The sequence below is a fragment of the Falco naumanni genome, chromosome 2, assembly GCF_017639655.2.
Source record: "Falco naumanni isolate bFalNau1 chromosome 2, bFalNau1.pat, whole genome shotgun sequence".
Taxonomy (NCBI): domain Eukaryota; kingdom Metazoa; phylum Chordata; class Aves; order Falconiformes; family Falconidae; genus Falco; species Falco naumanni.
Window position 1 is genome coordinate 46346407 of NC_054055.1, and position 19479 is coordinate 46365885.

The 19479-nt window shown below is 43.1% G+C and overlaps 1 protein-coding gene across 9 annotated transcripts in view; it reads left to right on the top strand.

Annotated features, from left to right (window-relative positions):
• Positions 1–408: 408 nt before the first annotated feature.
• Positions 409–19479, top strand: part of LMO7 (LIM domain 7) — a 131042-nt gene continuing 111971 nt past the window's right edge. For 3 of the 9 annotated variants that reach the window (XM_040584223.1, XM_040584224.1, XM_040584219.1), the window contains exon 1: positions 437–590. In XM_040584223.1, coding sequence (XP_040440157.1) covers positions 522–590 — 69 coding nt within the window. In that variant the 5' untranslated portion in view covers positions 437–521. Of the gene's footprint in view, positions 591–19479 lie in introns of all 9 variants that reach the window. The other 6 variants (XM_040584216.1, XM_040584217.1, XM_040584220.1 and 3 more) reach the window with 4 other exon arrangements.

Consider the following 19479-nt stretch of genomic DNA (forward strand, 5'->3'; position numbering starts at 1 on the left):
GCCCTCAGGCGCCCCGCTCCGTTCCCCGGCGCTGCGCGGCGAGGGGCGGCCGCCGGCCCGCGGGGTGGCCGTGGTCGGGCGGGGGCGGCAGGTGGCGGGGCCGGGGCGGAGGTGGCCGGCCCTGAAAGGTGCGATTGTCCCCAGCTATTCCTGGTATGCGGTGGGGCGGGGGCCGCCGGGGGCGGGCTCTGCGGGGCGAGGGGCGCCGCGGCCCGGCGGGACGGAGCCGCCGCCGCGGGGGGGGTGCAGCCCCTGCCGGGCGCCCGGCTGCCCCCGGGGGGGGGCGCGGCGCTGCCGTCCGGCGGCCCCGTCGGATTCCTGCGGTCGCTGAGCGCCGGCGAGCTCACGGGAGGGGGAGCTCGGCGGGGAGGAGGCGGAGGGGGAGGAGACGGCGCGGGGAGCGTTAAAAGGCGGCAGCTGAATGACAGCGGCCGGTCCCCGGGCCCCCACCCCAGCACCGGCCGCTCGCCGCCACGGCCCCCCCCCCGCCCCCCCCCGCTTTCTCGCTCGCTCTGCTGGCCATGGAGGGGAGAGAGGACGCGGAGTGCGACTGCCAGGCGGCGTTCGCCGAGGCTCGGCGATGGGTAGAGGTGAGGCGTCTCTCGGCCCTTCCGTGTGTCGCCCCCTTGTCGGCCCCGGTCCCCTCCCGGGGTCCCGCTGCGGGGCGCGAGCTGCGGGGACGCGGGCCCCAAACTTTTCTTTGTGGGCAGCTGCGGGCTGCTGCCGTGCCTGGACCGCGCCGCGAAAGCTCGCGGAGATCCGTCTGCGGTGTGGCCGGCGCCCCCCTCCCCAAACCCTCCGCTCACGGCCGGCGGAGCTGCCCCTCCTGTCATTAAGGCTTGTAATTCCTTGCCGCCTTGGCAGTTACTTCTCCAGCGCTTGCTCGGAGACGGTCGGAACTAAAGACGCTGCTTCTCCCTGCCTCGGGAGCGTCCAGGACGGCGAGTAACCTGAAGTTACAGCCCTTTCCTCCTGTTTGCAAAGGCGGGTGCCCACCCGCACGTAGCGCTGGGTGCGGGTACCTGTGTTTCTGTAGCCCGGCGGAGTCCCGGGGGCGCGGTGAGTGCTAACGCGGGGGAGGGGCCGCACACGGGGGTACGGGGGTGGGGGGGGGGGGGGGGGGCAGGCTGCTGGCGTGGAGGCTGTTTGGAGAGATGTTAGGAAAGTTGAACAGCCTCGCTTAGAGTTAGCTCGTCGTGTGGATTTTAAGGGTGGCTTTGCCGTGCTGGTTCGTGTGTGTTTTAACATACGAAGTCTTTGCACCCGTTCGCTTGAGATGAAACTTGCTGCTGTCAGAAATGCCATGCCGGTAACGTGCGGAGGAGTAACTATTCGAAGAAGGTTGGTTGTTAACTTTTTAGCCCCTCGTCTTTGTAAGCTTGTCGAGACCCGAGTCCAGGCTTCTTTGTTTCCTCTGTAAAGCGATGACATCTAGTGCTTAACATCTATTGAGAACTTTGAACCAACAGCACTGTAGGCAGGGGTATCGCAAATGACTTCCACAAGCGTCGGTTTTGTAAGTGTCACCCGTGACCGTAGGTAATTGCAGCAGCCCTGGCTTCCCCGAGCGCCGATTTTGTAAGAGCCAGCTGTGAGTTTAGGTAATCAAAGCATTCCTCTCGCGCGTATACGTTTCTTGCATTGCTTTCTTTAAACTGGCAAAGCTTACCTGAAATAGTTTCATTAAGGTGATGTAATGTTGTCTTTGAAAATCCTGTTAAGGGTTTGGGGATTTGTCTTAATTATTACTAATTTTCATTTGATACTGGTTGTACTGTTCCTGCGAAAGGCTGCCCCTGCCCGCCGGTAGCACAAGGGAGCACGAGCACTAGCGAAGCCATGGCAGCGTAAAGCCTGCGCTGCTTGTGTAGTGGAAAACACACTTCAGCTTTACCCCTTCCCCATCTAATTGGTGTGGCTGTACTTTGTTTCTGATATGTGAAAGCTGTTTTTATTTTAAAGTAACCTTTGAACTTACTCCTTGGAGAAATGTCTTGCTGTAAATGGAGTAACGTAAAAACCTGAAGGTATCGATAAACAGGATGTTATGAATTCCGGAATGTTGAAGGAAAATATAAATACTTGTTGCACTATGAAATGTGGTTTCAGAGGGTCCCTTGTGTGTCTCTACTCTTTAAATCCAGATGGATTAAAAAGGCAAGGCCCACAGTTTCCATTCTTGTAAAGGTATTTTCAGAGTAACGAGATACATCCCGAGGTTTTCTAAGTCCTAGTGAAACGAAGTGGTGTGTGCTTGACTGAGGATGAAACTTGGTGAGTCCTAATGATTAAGCAGTTAGTTTTAAAGATGAGGCAGATTTCCAAATATTTACAAACTTGAAGTTCTTGTGTTTTGGAAAGCTTTTGTGTGCCAACTTCCCCCTAACATTAGAGGAAGATTAAAGCATACAAACACTAGCTACTATGTATTTAAAAGAACAAGCAAAAATCTCTTTGTAAACCGTTACTATTTCCCTTTGCTAATGACATGTGTTAACGTATTTCTGTATTCAATACAGAGCTTTTTAGACTCTTGAGATTTAAAAAAAACCTCGGAAGACCTGAGCTTGAACCTTGAAGCTGAGGGATTTTTGTGATGGGGATTGAGCAGCTGTATTTGTCAGATCTCAAGGGGGAAAAAAACCCACCCCAAAACCATCAAAAATTTTCACCTCATCTGTTCTTGAAGCTTTTGGTGAGAGAAGATTCTGTCCTGGCCAGGTTCTTCTTCCTCCTGTTACCAGCTGGAGTCTCCATACTGTATGGCAGCCACTGCCTGGTGGGAGCTCAAACATGTGATCCTAGTTCTTAGGCTGTACCAAAACAAAAAAAACCCCAACAACATGAATAAGAGTAGTAGCAACCAAAAATTGCATCTGATAGCTAGTGTTAGTTTATGAAAGTCTTTGTCCTTTAATTCACGTTTACGTTGAGGTACCGTTTGTGATCATGCACACAAGGCAGGTCTGTGGCCTTTTCCGTGCAAAGACCTCTTCGGGCGCAGTCCCCAGCCTTGTGCTCCGTGTGCCGCAGTGAGCTGGGAGGGGGGACTGTGTCGCTTGTCTCCGTATCGGTTACTCTCGTTGGAGGCAGTCACCCTGGGAGAGCTAGCTGTTGAGGACATCTACCTCTTTTGGGGAGAGAGTTGTCATTTACTGTGCAAAACTCAAGCTCTTCAGGTGCCCCTTCTCCAGGTAGTGGTGTTGGGACTTGCACCTGGGACTTTTGGAGTCTTCTGAGCTCTGCCTGTAACAACTGGTGCCGGTCAAACTCAGCCGTTACTTAGCACCTCAGCTGGGCAGATGGTGTGTGCCGAGCCCAGAATAAAACACCGAGACGCCACAACTTAGAAATAGTTTCTCTAAGGTAGAGCTTTGTTTGCCAAAGCTAGAAATAGCTGGGTTAAAGCTGTTTTACTGTGTTCTGTTCCATATTATAACTTAAGCAAGCCAAAAGCTGTTCCTTCAAACCGAAGCATTCTTCCCCCAGCTATTAAATATCCCAGACTGCCGAGTCTGTTTCCCCGCCTCAGGATGTGGGAGAGCAGCCTGCCCCTTCCTCTCCGCAGTCCGCCACGAAGTTCATCCTTGTGAACAAAGGGGAGACGTGGGCCCTCGCCCCCAAAACACCCTTCACCGTTTTAGGGGTGATGCCCCTCTAAGCATTCAGGCGGAAAGAAGAGTATGTGAGGTTTTCTTGTAAAGCACGTCAGCTTTTGATTCCCATTGTGTATCTTAAGTGGACCCTCATCTTCAGGTGAATGTCTACGGTTTGAAATTGTTTGCTAAAGCAACTTGAAACCTGACCCACGAAGTCTGTAAATCTTTAGTTAGAGTGCCCCGAGGCAAATAACACTTGAATATTTTTATTTTTTTTCCCCCAGTGTAGCTGAAGGTACAGATCCCATCTGAGGGAAGGTGGGCAGTGAGCGTGTGCCTGAATGAATTGTTGGAGTGAAGGAGCAGAGCTGTAGGAAAGCACGTGGAGCAACCTTCACAAATCCACTGAAGTGAAAAGGAGGTGTTGGGCCAAGTAACTCTTAATATCACATGCTATTACAGGGCCTCTTGGAAGCTGAATTTCTTCTCCTAATAACTGATCTAGAGTTGTTAGTCGGATGTTCTGAGAGCTACAGGTTTCATCTGATACCATCTTTGAGGGTCAGTCTCAGAGCCACAAGCAGGACTCTCTAGTCCTGGGACTGTCCCTCATGCAGGGACACCGCAGGGGAACAGAAGTCCTTCCTAGTTCTAACACTACCCAGTGTTGATGGAGAGAGGTGATTCACCGCTGGGATTTCTGTGGCAAGATAAGGTTGTTTTCATTTTCAATAGATGGTGTTAGAGGAAAAGAGCCCGGTATGTCTGGATAGCAACTAGAAGTACCTCTGCTGCTCGTGTCCACCATGGCCATTAAATAGGTAGTGAAATAGCCTGATTTATTTGAATGCTGTGGTGTATGCTAACAACTTCATTCATTATTGCATTGAAGTCTGCTTTTCAGAGTCCAGAACTGCCTTCCTTTGTGGTTTAAAGCTATCTATTACATTTTGGATGTTGGAAAATTATTTGAGAGCTTGCGGTTTTGTCTTTTTCCAGGAAAAAAAATGTGTGTATACACACAGACACACACCCCTACCCCCTGCCTGCTCAGAAGATTAAAAAAGCAGATTTGTGGAGTAGCTTGGTAGGAAGAGTGAGCTAGAGGATAAAATTTGAGAGCCAAAACTACTTACTGAAATCTTCTGGTTTAGACCAATGGTGCAGCAGTCAAATCCGGTGAATGGTCTCTGACATGTGGTCACCAAATGTTTCTATTTGTTGAAACTGTTCGAAGTCTGCATTTCTACTGTACGCTTTTATGGCTTCTGCAAATGCAGCAAGAGGTCTAGCACTGATGTTTTCCCTGTATTTGCATAGAGATCTTACCTCTGTGATTATTTTGTTTTGTTTTTCCCCCAAGCATGAATCTAATGCATACAGTCTGGTATGGCACATGGGAGGAATAACTGTAGAGACAGAAGATTCGTCTTACTGTTTGAATCCTCTTCTCGTACGTACTTTCATTTCAATTCACATAATTGTTGTGAAAAGATTTTCCTCAGTTCTGGGTAAGGTATTCTTAGATAGTGTGTAGAGAGCCAGTCGATGTCCTGGATGGGTGTCAGAATGAAAAATGGGTGAATGAAAAGTCAGAATCTATATATTGTGTTGCCTAAACTGTGTCGAATACTGGGTAATTCTGTCAAGTCATAAAACCTGGGTGGGCTGGTTTCTGGAGAACTTCTTACAGCACAGCTGCCAAAGTCCTGGCTTGCATCTACATAAGGGATGTATTTAACCCTCCTTTAGGTGGATGCATCAATATTTCATTATTGTGTGTTGATACTTGGCAGTGAGCCCTTGCATGGAATAAATCTAAGTGTATCCAATTAATATAGAAATATGAATTGATACATAAATACACATGCTGTGAAGTAAATACTCTGGGAATGTAAATCCTGGAAATAATGTTCTCCACTGGCTGCAGACTACGAAAGCGCTGTAGCAAAATATCATGTAACAGGGCTAGCAATAATGTTTTAGAGGGAGAGTGTGACATTAATACTGTTTTATCTGGCTGCATACTATTCTGTTACCTTGTTGTCCCCTTCCTTTGGGACCTCAAGAAAGGTATCTGTGGTGTATGTGGTGATATGTTTGAGAGAAACATGGGACCAGTTTGCTTGAGAGTAAAATCTGTTTCCTGGTTTCTGCAAGGTGGGTTTATATATTTTTTTCAAGTTAAGTCAGTATTTGGATTTCTTAGAGTCGAGGAAAGTCTGTCTCAAAGTCTGTCTTCACAGAGTCCTGTGCGATGGGCATGCATAGCTTTGAGCTGAGTTCACAGTGTAGTTTCCTTTGTGGATGGCTTCTCTTTGTAGTTTTGAAAGTTGTTTTAAAATTTTGCATGAAAACGGCATCTGCAGGCACTTTAAGAGGAGGAATTAACTTGTTGACTATAGAAGTGGGGAAGTCTTCCATACTGGGGAAATGCATTGCACCTTAAGGGGATCTACAGACAATTCTGACTGGACTTTTGTTTTCTTCTGTTCTGTGTTTTGTGGTTACAAGCTACGGTTAGTTATGGTGTTACTTTTGTTCTTTTCCTCCTGTCTTTTTATTTGTTTGTGTTTTGAACTGTATCCTGATCCTTTATTCAGTTTTCTGAGGTCATATGTTTTTTTCCACCTATAGTCTGGGGAGGAGGTGTGATGATGATTTCCATGTTTAGCGTGCTCCCCTCCTTCATTGCTTATGGGCTGCCTTTTAGCACCTTTTCTTTGTCAAACACTTTTTTTTTTGTCCAAATTTTTGTTTTTAAAGAGCACTTGGGTGTATTACATTAGACGGTGACCTTGCTGAGCTTTGGAAAACACTTGTGTTTTATTGTGTTGTAAGAACCAGATACATTCCAGCTGTTCCTTGTACCTACCACTCCTCCTCTCTAGAGTTCCTTTATCCACCTCTGGAGGAGTTGGTTTTTAAAACAAAACAAAACCCCCAACCTTTTCTACTTAATGAGACTAATGTAACTCTTAACTATAATTTTTAAAATGGTCTTTCCAGCTTCAGCAATTTAATGAAAAACAGCATGTGCTCTCAGACACAGTGTACTAGAAATGCTTCTGCTGGTCTAAGGTGTGTTTGACACACCTAACTTATTATCCAAATTACCTTAGGAGGAGTGTTTTGGTTTTGCTGTTTTTCATATATCTGAATGCTGTCAATCCAAGTAAAAATCTAACTTCAAAGGAATGTAGTGAATGAGATACTTCAAAATAGTTTTTTTGGTTCCTCATGCTGTGAGCTTCTGCAAGCAGTTGTAAATTTAGTGTTTATGAATAGTGCTAAATTTTTATTTTTCCAATGAAAAGATGTATGGATGTGACTCACAGCATGCTAGATTCCAGTTGGATATTTAGCTGTAAAACTTTCATTTGTGTTACACTGAGTAGAGAAACTGAATTTCAACAGTGTTTTGCATTTGTGGTACAAAACATCTGGGATTATCATAGAAGAGCATGAGGATTATAAGACTTGCCTTCCCTGCCCCCCCCCCCCCTTTTTTTTTTTTGCCAGTGATGGATGTGTTGGGACTTTTTTTTTTTTTTGTACCAGCTCATGTGAAAGCCCTAAATTTTGTTTCTGGACATGATTCAGCTTTCAGTCATTACTGTTAGAAAAGAAACCTGATATACTAACTTTGGGAAATAGTTTTTACTATGTTGGCCATAAAAGTCAAAATCATCGTCATCTAACACAGCTTTAAAGGGATATCTAGGCTGGGATCAATTCAACTAAGCACAGACAGCGAAAACTGTTGGTTGGGCCAAGCTGTCCTCCTAGGGCATGTCCCACAGCGACACGGTTTTGTGTCAGCACTGGGACATTATAACAGCAAGGTGTTGTTGAAGCTCCTGTGCTTGGCATGTGCTTCTCATGCCTCCTTTTGTGATGGCAGTGGCATTTGTCTGATCCTCCCAGTGATTTGGCTTTCCATCCATCTGACGATGGGAAGTCAGCCTGTTTTGTGGAATTTGGTACCTGCTTGGCTCCTGGGAGGTGAGATGGCACCAGTGCTCATGCCAGGGAAGTGGTGGTGTTGGTGGAGTTGGTCTTTTGGTGGCAGCTTGCTGCTGGATTGCCGCCAAGCTAGTGGGATGAAGAGAGGCAGACACCTGAATTTAGACAAGCCATCTCTTTCCCTGGAGGCTTCTCAAGTCACCTGCTTCTGCTCGTTGCCTGGCTCTCTTCCTTACACGACTTGGGAGCTGTTTGCTGGGTGCCTGGGGTTGAGGTATAAGTTAGGCACCTGAATTAGGGAGGCTGGCTTCTAGCCATTAATAACTTCTTCAGGATGAATTTCGTAAGGCTTATAAATACAGTTGGCCCTGTTTTAAATAGAAAGCATGCCAGGAGCTTCTGGGCCGAAGCATTTGAAAGTATTTTGTATGCTTATGCACTGCCTTCCGCTATGGCAGGAGCAGCCCTCGTGTCTCACTGGGGTTTCGTTTGTTGGGAGATGGTCCTTCAGAGGTTTTGGGCCATCTGGCTTTCAGGAGGGCAATCTAATCCCAGATCTAATCTTCACTGTTATTTGCAAATTCTTTCCTGGAAGTACTTTATTGGCCCTGCTATATGTGATGTATTTATTTATTATTTTTTCCTTCGGGAAGGAATTTGAAAAATTTAGCTTGTGGAGTCTGATCTGAGGCTTTCTATGTGGCCAAATGACCATGTCTGCTAGTAAATCACGATGTGATAAAGAATGGAAGCAAATGAAGCCAGATGTCAAAGTGACTGTGGAAAAGAGGAAGAAAAATTAAGATCCCGGTTTGGTGATACAGGGGTGGGGGGGTTTGTAGCAACAGCTGTTGCACTGCCTTGAAATGCTTCTTTGGGTACTATTTCAGGTTAGGTGAAACTGGGGACAGAGCTAGGCATTGCTGTGTTTCTTCTCTAGGAAAAACCGCTGCTCTTCTTTGTGTTGCCATTCTCCGCTTGCCTAAACGGTGCCACTGACAAAATGTACCTTTTTGATGCACCTGAAAATGTACTCCTGAGCAAAAATGGGCCAGACACTTGATTGCAGGTTCTTTTGCAAATAGAAGGAGTTGTAAAAAGTGACATCAACTATCTGAACCAACTACAAAGGTCTCACCTTCGTATATATATATATTTATTTTTTTTAAATATCACGTTGGCATCCTCATTGCGAGTTCCCGGCATTCAATAAAAAAGTTGCATGGAGATGCTTGTGTTTGAACTGAATGAAAATGGGGTGAGGATGAAGGCATGAGCTCCAGGTATAGATGGGTATCTTTCACAGACATTTGCCTGGTGCTGTGGAGGGGGAAAAAATCCCTGATATAATAAACATCGACTTGATGATTATTCAGGAGGGTATTGCTTCACAACTACGAGTCTTTCGTGTTGACGAATCTTTTTCAGAGACAAATGCCCATTAAAATGCACAGACTGGGTTGCTCACTAACGACCTAGCTTTCATGTGTCTGATAAAATCCAAAAGTCCCCTGTGACGTTGGGGTAGGTCTTGCAGACGCAGGCTGTAATCTCATTTGAGAGCATCGTTAAAGATTCCAGGAAGTTCTGCATGTCAGGTATCAGTGGATGGGGTTGGGAGCTGCAGCTGTGGAGAAATGACAGAGAGAGGCTTGGAAAGGGAAGAGCAGAAATGTACACCTAAGGTTATTTGTAAATAAGTCCTTTTTTCTTCTTACTGGAGTGAATTTCTTACCTTGTAAGTATTTAAATTACGAAATTTTGTAGAACGTACTGGCTTTTAAAATCTGTTTCTTTGGCATTTGTTTTGCATTTTTGTCATTTGAAAGATTGGGAGAATACAGTCTCAGATGGTTCTGAATTTCCGAGTGTCTTATTACGTTTATTTTACCGTTTTTCATGCTGAAAAATGCATGTATGTGGGTACCTATGGTAACTTTTTTATTTTCTTCCCTTTCTTACCTCCGCAGCTAAGAATTTCTGAAATGTTTTGTTGGCGGTTTTTATTATTATTATAATTATTAAATGTGGCATTCCGTTTTCCAGTAGAATCTTTGGTCTTGTGAAAACTGTCTCCCCTTGAAAATTACAGTAAAAAGGTGAATGTTCTTTTCCTAAACTTATTTGGATATATCATAGTTAAAAAGAATGGTGCTATTAAATCATGTCTGGTTCTCAATATAATGGTTAATTTTGTCAGAATACAAAAGACTTAACACACGCATTTTGGCCACAAGATTTGCTCTCTGCATGCAGGCAGGTCTCTTGCAAGAACCGTATTTACCGGTCACGGTATCGAAGCCGAAAGTCGGAGCGGCGTTTTCTAGTGCCTAAGCAGATGCGGTTGGGAGGCTGGCAGTAATTCGGTTTCCTGTGTCTGGTGCATAGATGGGTTAGATACAACCCAGCTGTGCAGATTTCCAGCGGTGACTCATCTGATTGCTTTCTCTCCTCTGTGATCAGCTGCGGAGGTAGGATAGAGGAGGTTTTCTCTTGGGGAGTAGGAGAGATCTCTAATGTCACGCTACCTTTCAGATATGGGGGACTGAAATATGAAAAGGATATTGGTGTGTCTCGGCTGTTTTTAAAGGTATGCCAGCCTTCCTCACCTTGGTCTTATGTTTTTTATGTCCTTAGAGTGTTATCCCTAACCCAGCTGGGCTGTGGCTGTAACTTGGCCATGTCTTAACTTTATTCTTGCACTACTGCACAATCTGGGAATGGATCAGCCTAGTGCAGGCTCAGTTTAACAGACATTGCTCCTGGGGGGAGGATATGGAGAAGAGAATTGGATTTCCAGATCTTTCTCATCCCAACCTCAGCACATGCGTCTCCGCTCGGGTAAAGAAGTGTATGTGTCTTTGCTTCTTCTTGAGGTAGGCAATAGATGTTGCCCTTTGGGAAGGGGCACTCTTCTGCAGACTGCTAGTGGAGGCAGATGTTATATACACCAGTTTTACCAACCTCTTCATTTACCAATGCCTGTAACGTTGCTTAGATTGCGCATAGTGGTTTTAATTTTTGACAGAGATGCAGATTAAGAACTTTAAGTGCTTTGACTGTGTCTGCCTACCTGATGTAGGCTGGGAATTGGAAGCAGTGTGGCTGCTGTGACACAGAAATCCATGGGAGCCAGTGTAGGTCTGGCAGGAATACCCACAGCGTTATGCAATGGAAATATCCTTTGAGATTAGGATGCTACGAGTTAATTGCAGCTGGACACAACTCAAAATTTTCTTAATCTAAAGAGCCTGGATATTGCTCACCTTTTTATTTTGTGGGAGAAGATGTATGCAAGAAGTACGAAACTTGCTTCTATGTAACTTCTTTTGTGTCTCAGCGAGGCTGTTTCCCACCATTGCCCACAGCACTAGTAATACAAAGGTTCCTCAAGTATTGTAAAAGTGGAATAGCCGTTCATCTTTCTAAGAGCTTGATAGTCTTAGTTATAGAAGGCAACTTCCTTACTGTGAGAAGTGTCTGTTGGAGAAGCTTCTCTCGAGAAAACTGCTTTAAATCCTGTTGTGTTTAGAGGTAGGTATGCGGATTTTGTATGCCTCTTTCTCTCCTGTTACAGATGCGTAATGCCGTATTGTAAGAATTAAAGCCTGTATGTGTTAGCATTATATATCCCCTCCCATATACTTTTGAAATAGTTATAATCCTGTGATTCGGAGGGGAAATGGGTAACGTGAAGGAGATGCAGATAATAATCCATCCTGGGTTTGGGACCAGACAGTTGGGCAGCATTGGTGTATTGAAGACCTTGGTGTACAATGAGGAAGGCGCCGGGGACTGAATGTTACTGTAACACTGGCAGTTAGGTACTGAGCATCACTGCACACTTGCACTTTACACATGTGGCGTTGTCACATTCCTCAACTTAGTAAGAGGAGTTTTGGCCATCTTCTCAACTACCTTGAGCAGCTCCTCTTTGCTGGTTCAGTTTAAATGATCTTTTTTTTTTGGTTGGTTTTGGTTTTTTAGCATAGGTTTTATGGCCATGATGCTCTCTGGTTTTCTGCTGAGAAAAATCTGGTTTTAATCTTCGATTCTAAGCTGCGTTTTTTTGGAGGTGCTCAGAAGTAGGCATGAGTGTTCAGTATGAACTAACAGTATGTTTCCTGGATATAAGTGCCAGGACACTTTCTACTTTACGCTGAATTTGACCAGGCTGTGTTGCAGCAACTCCCAGTAGTCATTAAAACATCACCTCTGCTGCTGCTCTTTCAGTTCTATGTAGAATTACACTGACATGTTTTGGAACATTTACATGGTGCACTTCTCTCTGTTTAACTTTTTGGCATAATTAGGCTCCAGCACTGTCATGAAAACAGGGTTTTGGTTAAACACTGCAATGAAAGTGAAGTCTTTTAATGACCTCTGGAACATTGTAGAAGCACTGTTAAATTATAGCTGTCAGGCTGGAGTTGTGAAAAAAATTTCTGAAGCAGCAGCTAGTTTCAGGGAGAGGGTTCTCCAGCAGTCAGAAAATTGGTATAATGCTATTTCAGACCTTGGAGCCCCTTGCTTCTATTTATATATAGTGCCAGCGGGTGCTGGTTGATGATGCTTGTTGCAGATACCACTTGTACAGCCTCAGACAATGGGGGAACTGCTGCATGGAGCGAAGGAGCAGCTCATGTTCTTCCTCTGCATAGACTGATTAACTATGTTACTCACATGTACGCAGTCTGGAAATATTAGAGGTCTTTGATCTTTAAAACTTAATGTTTGAAAATGTAAATGATGCACTTCTTTGATCTGCTTCTTAAATTAAATGGTAATTGTGAAGATTACATTAGCCAGCTTTCCACTTAGAAGTTTGTACTTTTCATTTCACACTGCGTTGATTTTAAGCTGTTTGTCCTTGCTGGTTTTTCATCAGTGAATACTGGTAAGGGGGAAATCCTTACGTTTCTACATGGCCTAATTATCAGCGCTGTGTGTACTTCGTGATTAGACCTTAACATGCGGTTCCTCTAATGCTGACTCCAGGGACTGTCAGTCTTGCCTGTCTGCCTGTGTGTTCCTGGGGCGGTAGAAATCCTTAAGGCTGAGCAGTAGGAATGAAGACGGTTTGAGCCGTGTGTGCCCAGGGTGGGGGGCTCTGACATGTTGACTTAAAGTGTCAGGGAACACTTGGGCATGTGCTCTGCTGCAGTCTGGTGGTGTGTCCACCCAGGCATCTGCTGATGGCAAAGTAGCAGAAACTTTGAGTCCTTCTGTGCTACTGAACTATTTGTTGTTGCCTTTCCAAATTACTGTCATCTTCCAATCAAAAAAAAACTACGGGGTAGTTTAGGGCTCCTGAAACGCTGATGAAGCTCATGCTAAGTTCAGTCTTTTCCTTCCATCAGCTTTCTAGTATGTAGTGGATTTGTCTATCGTATTTACCGTAAATGATGATAAAGACCCTTCTGCCTTTGTCCTGCTTTCTTATGAAAGGGGCCTTTGAAGTCCGGGGGCCACATCAAACTGCCAACTAGTAACTTACTCGGTTATTCAGGATCTTATCCGTGTATAATAGGTTCTTTTAAGCTCCTGTTGGTTTAATGCCAACTAAAAATCAGCTGCTAAACTGAAATGGTTAATTACCCCCTTAGTAAAATCAGTTTGTGTACTTTTCAATTATTAGTATTTGTTTAACTACACAGAGATTAAGTTTGTGGGGGAGAAGGTTCAAGGTGATTAGTACTGAATGTCTGCCACAACAACTTTAAGATGTACTCGTGGCTGGAGGAGGTTTTCTGTGGGATTTTTTTTTTTTTTTTTTTTTTTTTTTTTTTAGCAGGTAAAGACTCTTTGTTCCAGATCAAAAACTAGTCTGTGGAGTGGGATTTTCTGTTTTGAATATCATCATGTGGACTTCTGCTGTAACTCATACTGCAGTCCCAAAATTTGTCTTCCTTCCTATCTCCTGTTGATTTCCTTTAGTGATGCTTGTATTAAGTTCAGCATCATGCTGAATTACCATATTGCTGCTTTTTGCTAATTTCCATCTGTATGTGTGCTGGTGGATTTCAGCATTCATCTCCAGTAATTTGCATAGGATGCTAAACAACCTGATTGCTTTAGTGGCACCCATCAGTTAGGAGATTGCCCAGCTGAGGCAAACAGGAACATCTCAATTCAGAGCTGCTACAGCCACCTGCCTGTGTATTTAAACTTCTTTTTTTCTTTAAGCACAAAGCAGAGAGGAAGTATTTCCAACCAGGGATAAAAACAGTTGCCAGGGAGAAGAAACTTGAAATATCTTTTCTGAGGTTATGGAAATTATTTAGCATGGGTTTCAGTGCTTCAGTGTCATACCTTCCTCATTAAAATTTCTTTTAGATGGATAAGGACTTCCAGGTAACTGTTCAAAATGAAAATGAGCTCTCAGATTTTTATTTCTTTTTAAAGTTGGAAATTGGATGCTTAAATTTTACTTCTCTGTGTCTTAAAGTGTGGAGGATTCTAGATCATCCTTTCCCAAAGTTTCTCTTCCCCAATATGTTCCTTTGGCTTCTGCATCCTTTGAGTAAGGAAGACTTCTAGAATCAATATGAAAACTCATTCTTATATGTATGTGAGTTAAAATTATCTGATCAAAATGTTTGGATTGGAGGCAGAGGGGGGAGCTGGCCGGGAGCAGGACCATTCACCGCCACTTGGGGATCTTCAGCCTCTCTCCTTACCCAAGCCTCAGGGTTGTGTTAGTGTGGTCACGGCTTGTTTTTTCTCTTCTTAAAGTCTGGTTTGAAGGTCCTGTGGCTTGAAGTGGGGCTTGGTTAGGTGGTAAAATACCATTTTAAAGCTGTTACTTTAAAATACCAGGTGGCGCTGAACTTTTTTGTGGTTTTTTTTGGTGGTGTTTTTTTTTTTTTTTTTAATTTTTACTGTTCCTTCATAGTGATGAAACTCATTTAAAGTCAAGTTAGAGCAAGTCATTAATTAAGGAATTTTTGAAGTCCGGATTTTTTCCTCAAACTTGAAGAACTTGAAACCAGCGTACTCCAGAGGTGCCTAAGAGCAGGTAACTTGAATTTCCTGGTGAATGATGTTGCCAGTCTTAAACCTCTCTCACTGCTCCTTTATGGCTAGCCCAGACCTAAATAAAATGAAAGACCTTAAGCTTCAGACCAAAGCTTTGACTCTGAATGAATTGCTCAGAGTGAAAAGAGAAGTGGTAGGTGTGTTCTGTTTCATCGATTTTAAAAAACAAACACCAAGTAGTGCCTGCTACCCCATTCAGAGCCGTCTGCTGTTGGCAGAACTTTTCTCCTAGAGTCAAACTGTCATAAACTTTCTGGAGCTCCCCACTTTTCACCATATAATTTCATTTTTAGCTTTGTTTGGGACCCTTGTGAGAGTTTAAGGCTTTTCCAGAGACCAGAGCTGCCACAGGCCTGTAACCCTTTGTGCAGCACAGTGGCCAAGGACTTGTTGTTTCCTGTAAAGCTCAACAGGAATGGGAACCTCATAGCACAAGTCTTTCTTCAGGGTGTGAGGCTGCCATTAAATACAGATATCCCTTGTAACCAGAAACAATTTTTAATAATATTTTGCTTCATCGTATTCTTCTTTCCCACCCCTCCTAGAGACACTGTAGGAAAAAGGTTTGACAGCAACATCTCAAGCAAAGCTTGCTCCTCAGGGGCTCTGTTAACATCAGAAATGTAGGTAATAGCTTGAAATCTTGGGAAACTGAAAGGGTCAAGCTTTAGGCTTAGAAAAAAAAAAAAGTAAAAAAAGAAAAAGTTGTTCTTATTGTCCTGTAGGTATGCATCATACATCAGGCTTCCTTTTCAGTTTTATGATAAACAGTGTATATGCTGGGCTTTGGCATTAGATCTTTAAATTAAATACTAGTAGTCGGATAAAATGGGCTTAGACAGGCTTTACTTTGTTTTGGTGTCCTAGAGCTAATCATTTACAAATTGCTGAGCTAAGGGGCACAAATTAATGACATTCCAGCATCTTAAAATAGCCTTCACTATGTCATATGGAAAAAATGTGTATTTGGTGTTCAGATGCTATGGATTTCATAAATGTTTCATTTATGTGAAAAATAGGATCAAGACACAGAAAGGAACTGAGTTATTGTTTTATGTCAGTTATTTTCGGTTAATCTGAACACTGCTATATATTTTTGAGTAGCACAAAAATCTTTGCAAAATTACTTTATAGTAAAGAGCTACAAGGAGTTTTCTGCCGCAGTGTTTTTCACATATACTTTTCTTTTATTTATTTTTAGCAGAAATGTTGGTATCACAAATTTGCTCACAAAAACTTCCTTTAGGCAGAAAAGTGTTTACTACTTAATCTGGTTTCACTTCTTGGAAAGTTTTCAGCTTTCATGAAAATGTCTTCCACTGCAGTAAATTGTGACTTCCCAAGGATTCAGCAGATATTTTGCAGGGATTCTCAAATTGCCTTTACAGTGTTTATAAGGGAAGTCCTTCATTCCGGAAGAAGCTGTCTTCAAATAATATTGAATATATTTCTCAGAATTCTTTTTTACCAAAACAAACAAACAAAGAAAGTGTTTTGGGTAGTTATATTGTGGACTTACTCCTGCATGTAGGCAAGAATATTAACTAGCTTTTTGTTGTTTTTGTTGGACATTATTTAATTTTAAATTGCTTCTTCAAAGCCACTAAATGAAAGATGGGCCATTCAGTTTATTGACCCCAGATCTGTCCTTTGATCCCTATTGATAGATCTAATACAAAGACTGATGGTCACTTCTCATAGGCATATCGTTTGACAGAGACACATATTGGTGTTAATTTGGCACATGTCAAAGTGTATGTAGCCTTGACTACTACAGATCTCTGTCCAAACAAAACCTTGGAGGGCTACTTCTGATCTACCAGCTTTTGACTTTCATATTTCGGATTTTTTGAGGTTCTTGTGTCAGCTGCCATCACCGCAAAATGTTTGGTCATCAGGCCTTGTGGTTGTCTCAGCTTGTTGGGTTTCCGTGAAATCTCACTGAATTGAGTGGTAATGTTGCACAGGGCTGCTGGAAGCAGTAGTGGAAATAGATTTATCCAGACTTGTGCCTTCCATATATACCTTCTATGGTGCTGGGTATAGGCAAAGGCAGGAGACCAATGTGTAGCAGAAGTCATGTCCCCACCGCCAGCCTGATGCAGGGTTATGCGAGGGGTGTGCTGGACACTATCAGTGCATGGTGGAGGGGATGGGGTAGGCAACAAAAGTGGCTGTTCTCATCTTTCCACCCCCCTGTTGCTCAAATGCAAACACAAACAGCACATTTTCCAGGGTTCTCCATTTTTATGCTGTGTTTTCTCCATTCCTTACTGTGGCAGCAAGGCTGTGTGGGGTTTTTCATTTTCTTCCATAGGGTGGCAAGAACTTGGTGGTTTTCTGTTGGTTTTGGTTTTGTGGGTTTGTTTTTTTGTGTGTGTGTCTGAAATGACACCTTGAGCAGGTGGATTCATGTAGCGCCTGTGATGAAAAGCTATATAGTGAAGTCCAGACCTGCTCTTAATTTGAATGTTCCCTTCCAAAAAATATGTTTCTGTTATTTTTCTCATGTGGTTTCTGGAGATTCTTCAAATAAAACACTGCAGCAGCTATAGCTCTTCTCTCCACTGGTACCTGCCTCATTTCTACATAACTGTCACTGGAGGTGCCCAGGAGGAGCCCTTTGTCCTTCAGATCTTGTAGGTCACTTCTTTTTACTAGATAAAGACAATCCTGCATCAAGGAAAGGGAAATCTGAATTTCTGGTGGTTGTTGTCTGACACCATCCATGTAATCTCTGTGTAGATGTAGAAAGTACTGGTGGTACTCAAGCATCCTCAGCAGAACTACCACCTTGTGTCCTCCCATCTCTCTGCAGGCATCTCTAGTGGTTCCAGGGAAGCAAGGCAGTAGAGTAGCACAGCTGGACCACCAAGAGCTTCTTCCTTCCCCATCCCCAGCAAGTGACAAGAACTAACAGGTCATAGACGAATTTATTTTGGGAACAGAATTCATTAGAGAGCCTAAATTGGATGCAACCAGTACTTTAGCCTTTAAATTCTAAGAAATTGTAGTTCCCTACGCAACTTTTACCATAACATTAGAGTTAGAGAATCTGGTGTTTGGGTTATATATGATAGTGTAAGTACCACTTAAAATGTGTGTCTCCAGAGTTGGCAAGTATAGTTACTTGATAGTATTTGTGTCTGTCCCCCACCATGGGTATACAGGTTTTCTGTTTTATTGTCTTAAGAATGTCAGGCCATAGTAGGCATCGGTTTGGATTTCTGACTTGACACTTAGAGTATACATCCTAAAATAAACTGATTTATGTGTAGACATTTTTTGTGTCTAGGTTACCCTGTGTTTTGAGCAGTTGCTGTGAAGTACCTGATTTCCAAAACTCCCCCTGAAACTCACTTTGTTTTGTTATATGCCCTAAATCCTGCAGATGCATACATGCTTAACAAAGAATTTTCTCTTGGTTTGGTATTCAGATGATGAGACTGAATGAGTAATAAGCTCTTTCATGTGGAAATCGCATACATGGCTGGAAGGAGCTCAGAGGTCACGTAGTTCATGACTACTCCCTTGTAAGACTGGATATTCTTATACCTAGACCATTGCTGGCATAGGTATTATTTATTTTTTTTAACCTCTAAAAACTGGTAAACTGGTCTATGGTACATAACTCTTACGGTTAATTTTTCTTCTCTAATATGTGACAATCTTCTTTGTTGCAAATTAAACCAATTAGTACAACTTTTTCTCTGATAAACTTGCTAGTTTTCCCCCTCAGTCTCATCTCTTCTTTATAATAACCAGTCTCCATACTCTTAAGCCTCTTTTCTGTCTTGCCTTGAAGCGTGATACATGCAATAGCATGTACCAAACTAAGCAGGACAGCTACTGCACCAATACAAACCGGTAAATAACCACTTAGGGCAGTAGCACTGCATAAAAGGGTGTGGGGGTGACTAACTACAAACTGAGGTCAAGTCTGTTGTAGGAAAAAAAAGAGATTTTTGAGGTGTACAGGAATATCCTAATTTTGTGTTCATTTTCCCTGTTTCAAGAATTTAAGAATATTCAGTTTCTCATCACGTTTTTGATAGAATGCAAAACTAAACTAAACACAGTACTTTATTGATTGAACACTTAGGAGATTCCTTAATAGCCTTTACAACAATAAATAAAGTTTTGAGCCCGCTTGCAAGGTACTGTTGGGTAGTCTCTATACACAGACAACAGAACTGAGGCTTCTTCCTTATATTGTACAAAACCATTGCCTTTATTAATACAGCATTTGAGTGGAAAACTAGGCTGTCTTGACATGCTGTATTTAAAGTGGTTCCATATTTTAAAATATCAACTGTAATGTTAAAACCTACAGAGTACTCATGGTAGTTTGTATAACCCATCTCTTGGCATTCTTGCTGACAGTCTCGGTATTCCTTGCTGGAGTTGCAGTAACGTTCTGGGGGACCGCTCTGCTTTAGTTTCCACCAGCTGGTGGTTGCAACCAAAGGCAAAAGAAAACATGTGAGGAATGGTGCGCGCGCGTGTGTGTGTTAACTAACAGACTGTCACCTGGACATCTGTGCAATGGAGTAGGGTGCCATATTGAGTTTTAATGAGTGTTTTGTAGTTATAGCTGAGGATCCTTTAAGATTCAGTGATTTATTCATATTAGGCTGTTGCATTTCCTGCCTTTACTCCAGTAAAGATGTTACGGCAATATGTTTGTCCCAGCAGAAGCAAAATCTTTAGTGATTAAAACCAAATAAATAACTATATGTATGCAGATGAAAATAAAGTTGTTACACACAGAACAATAAAAAACACATTAATTCTAGTATGGCTGGGAAATTACACAGTTGTGAGTAAAGACTTTTTTTTAAAGAAGGAAATCTTGCCAAAGAACTGAACAAGACTA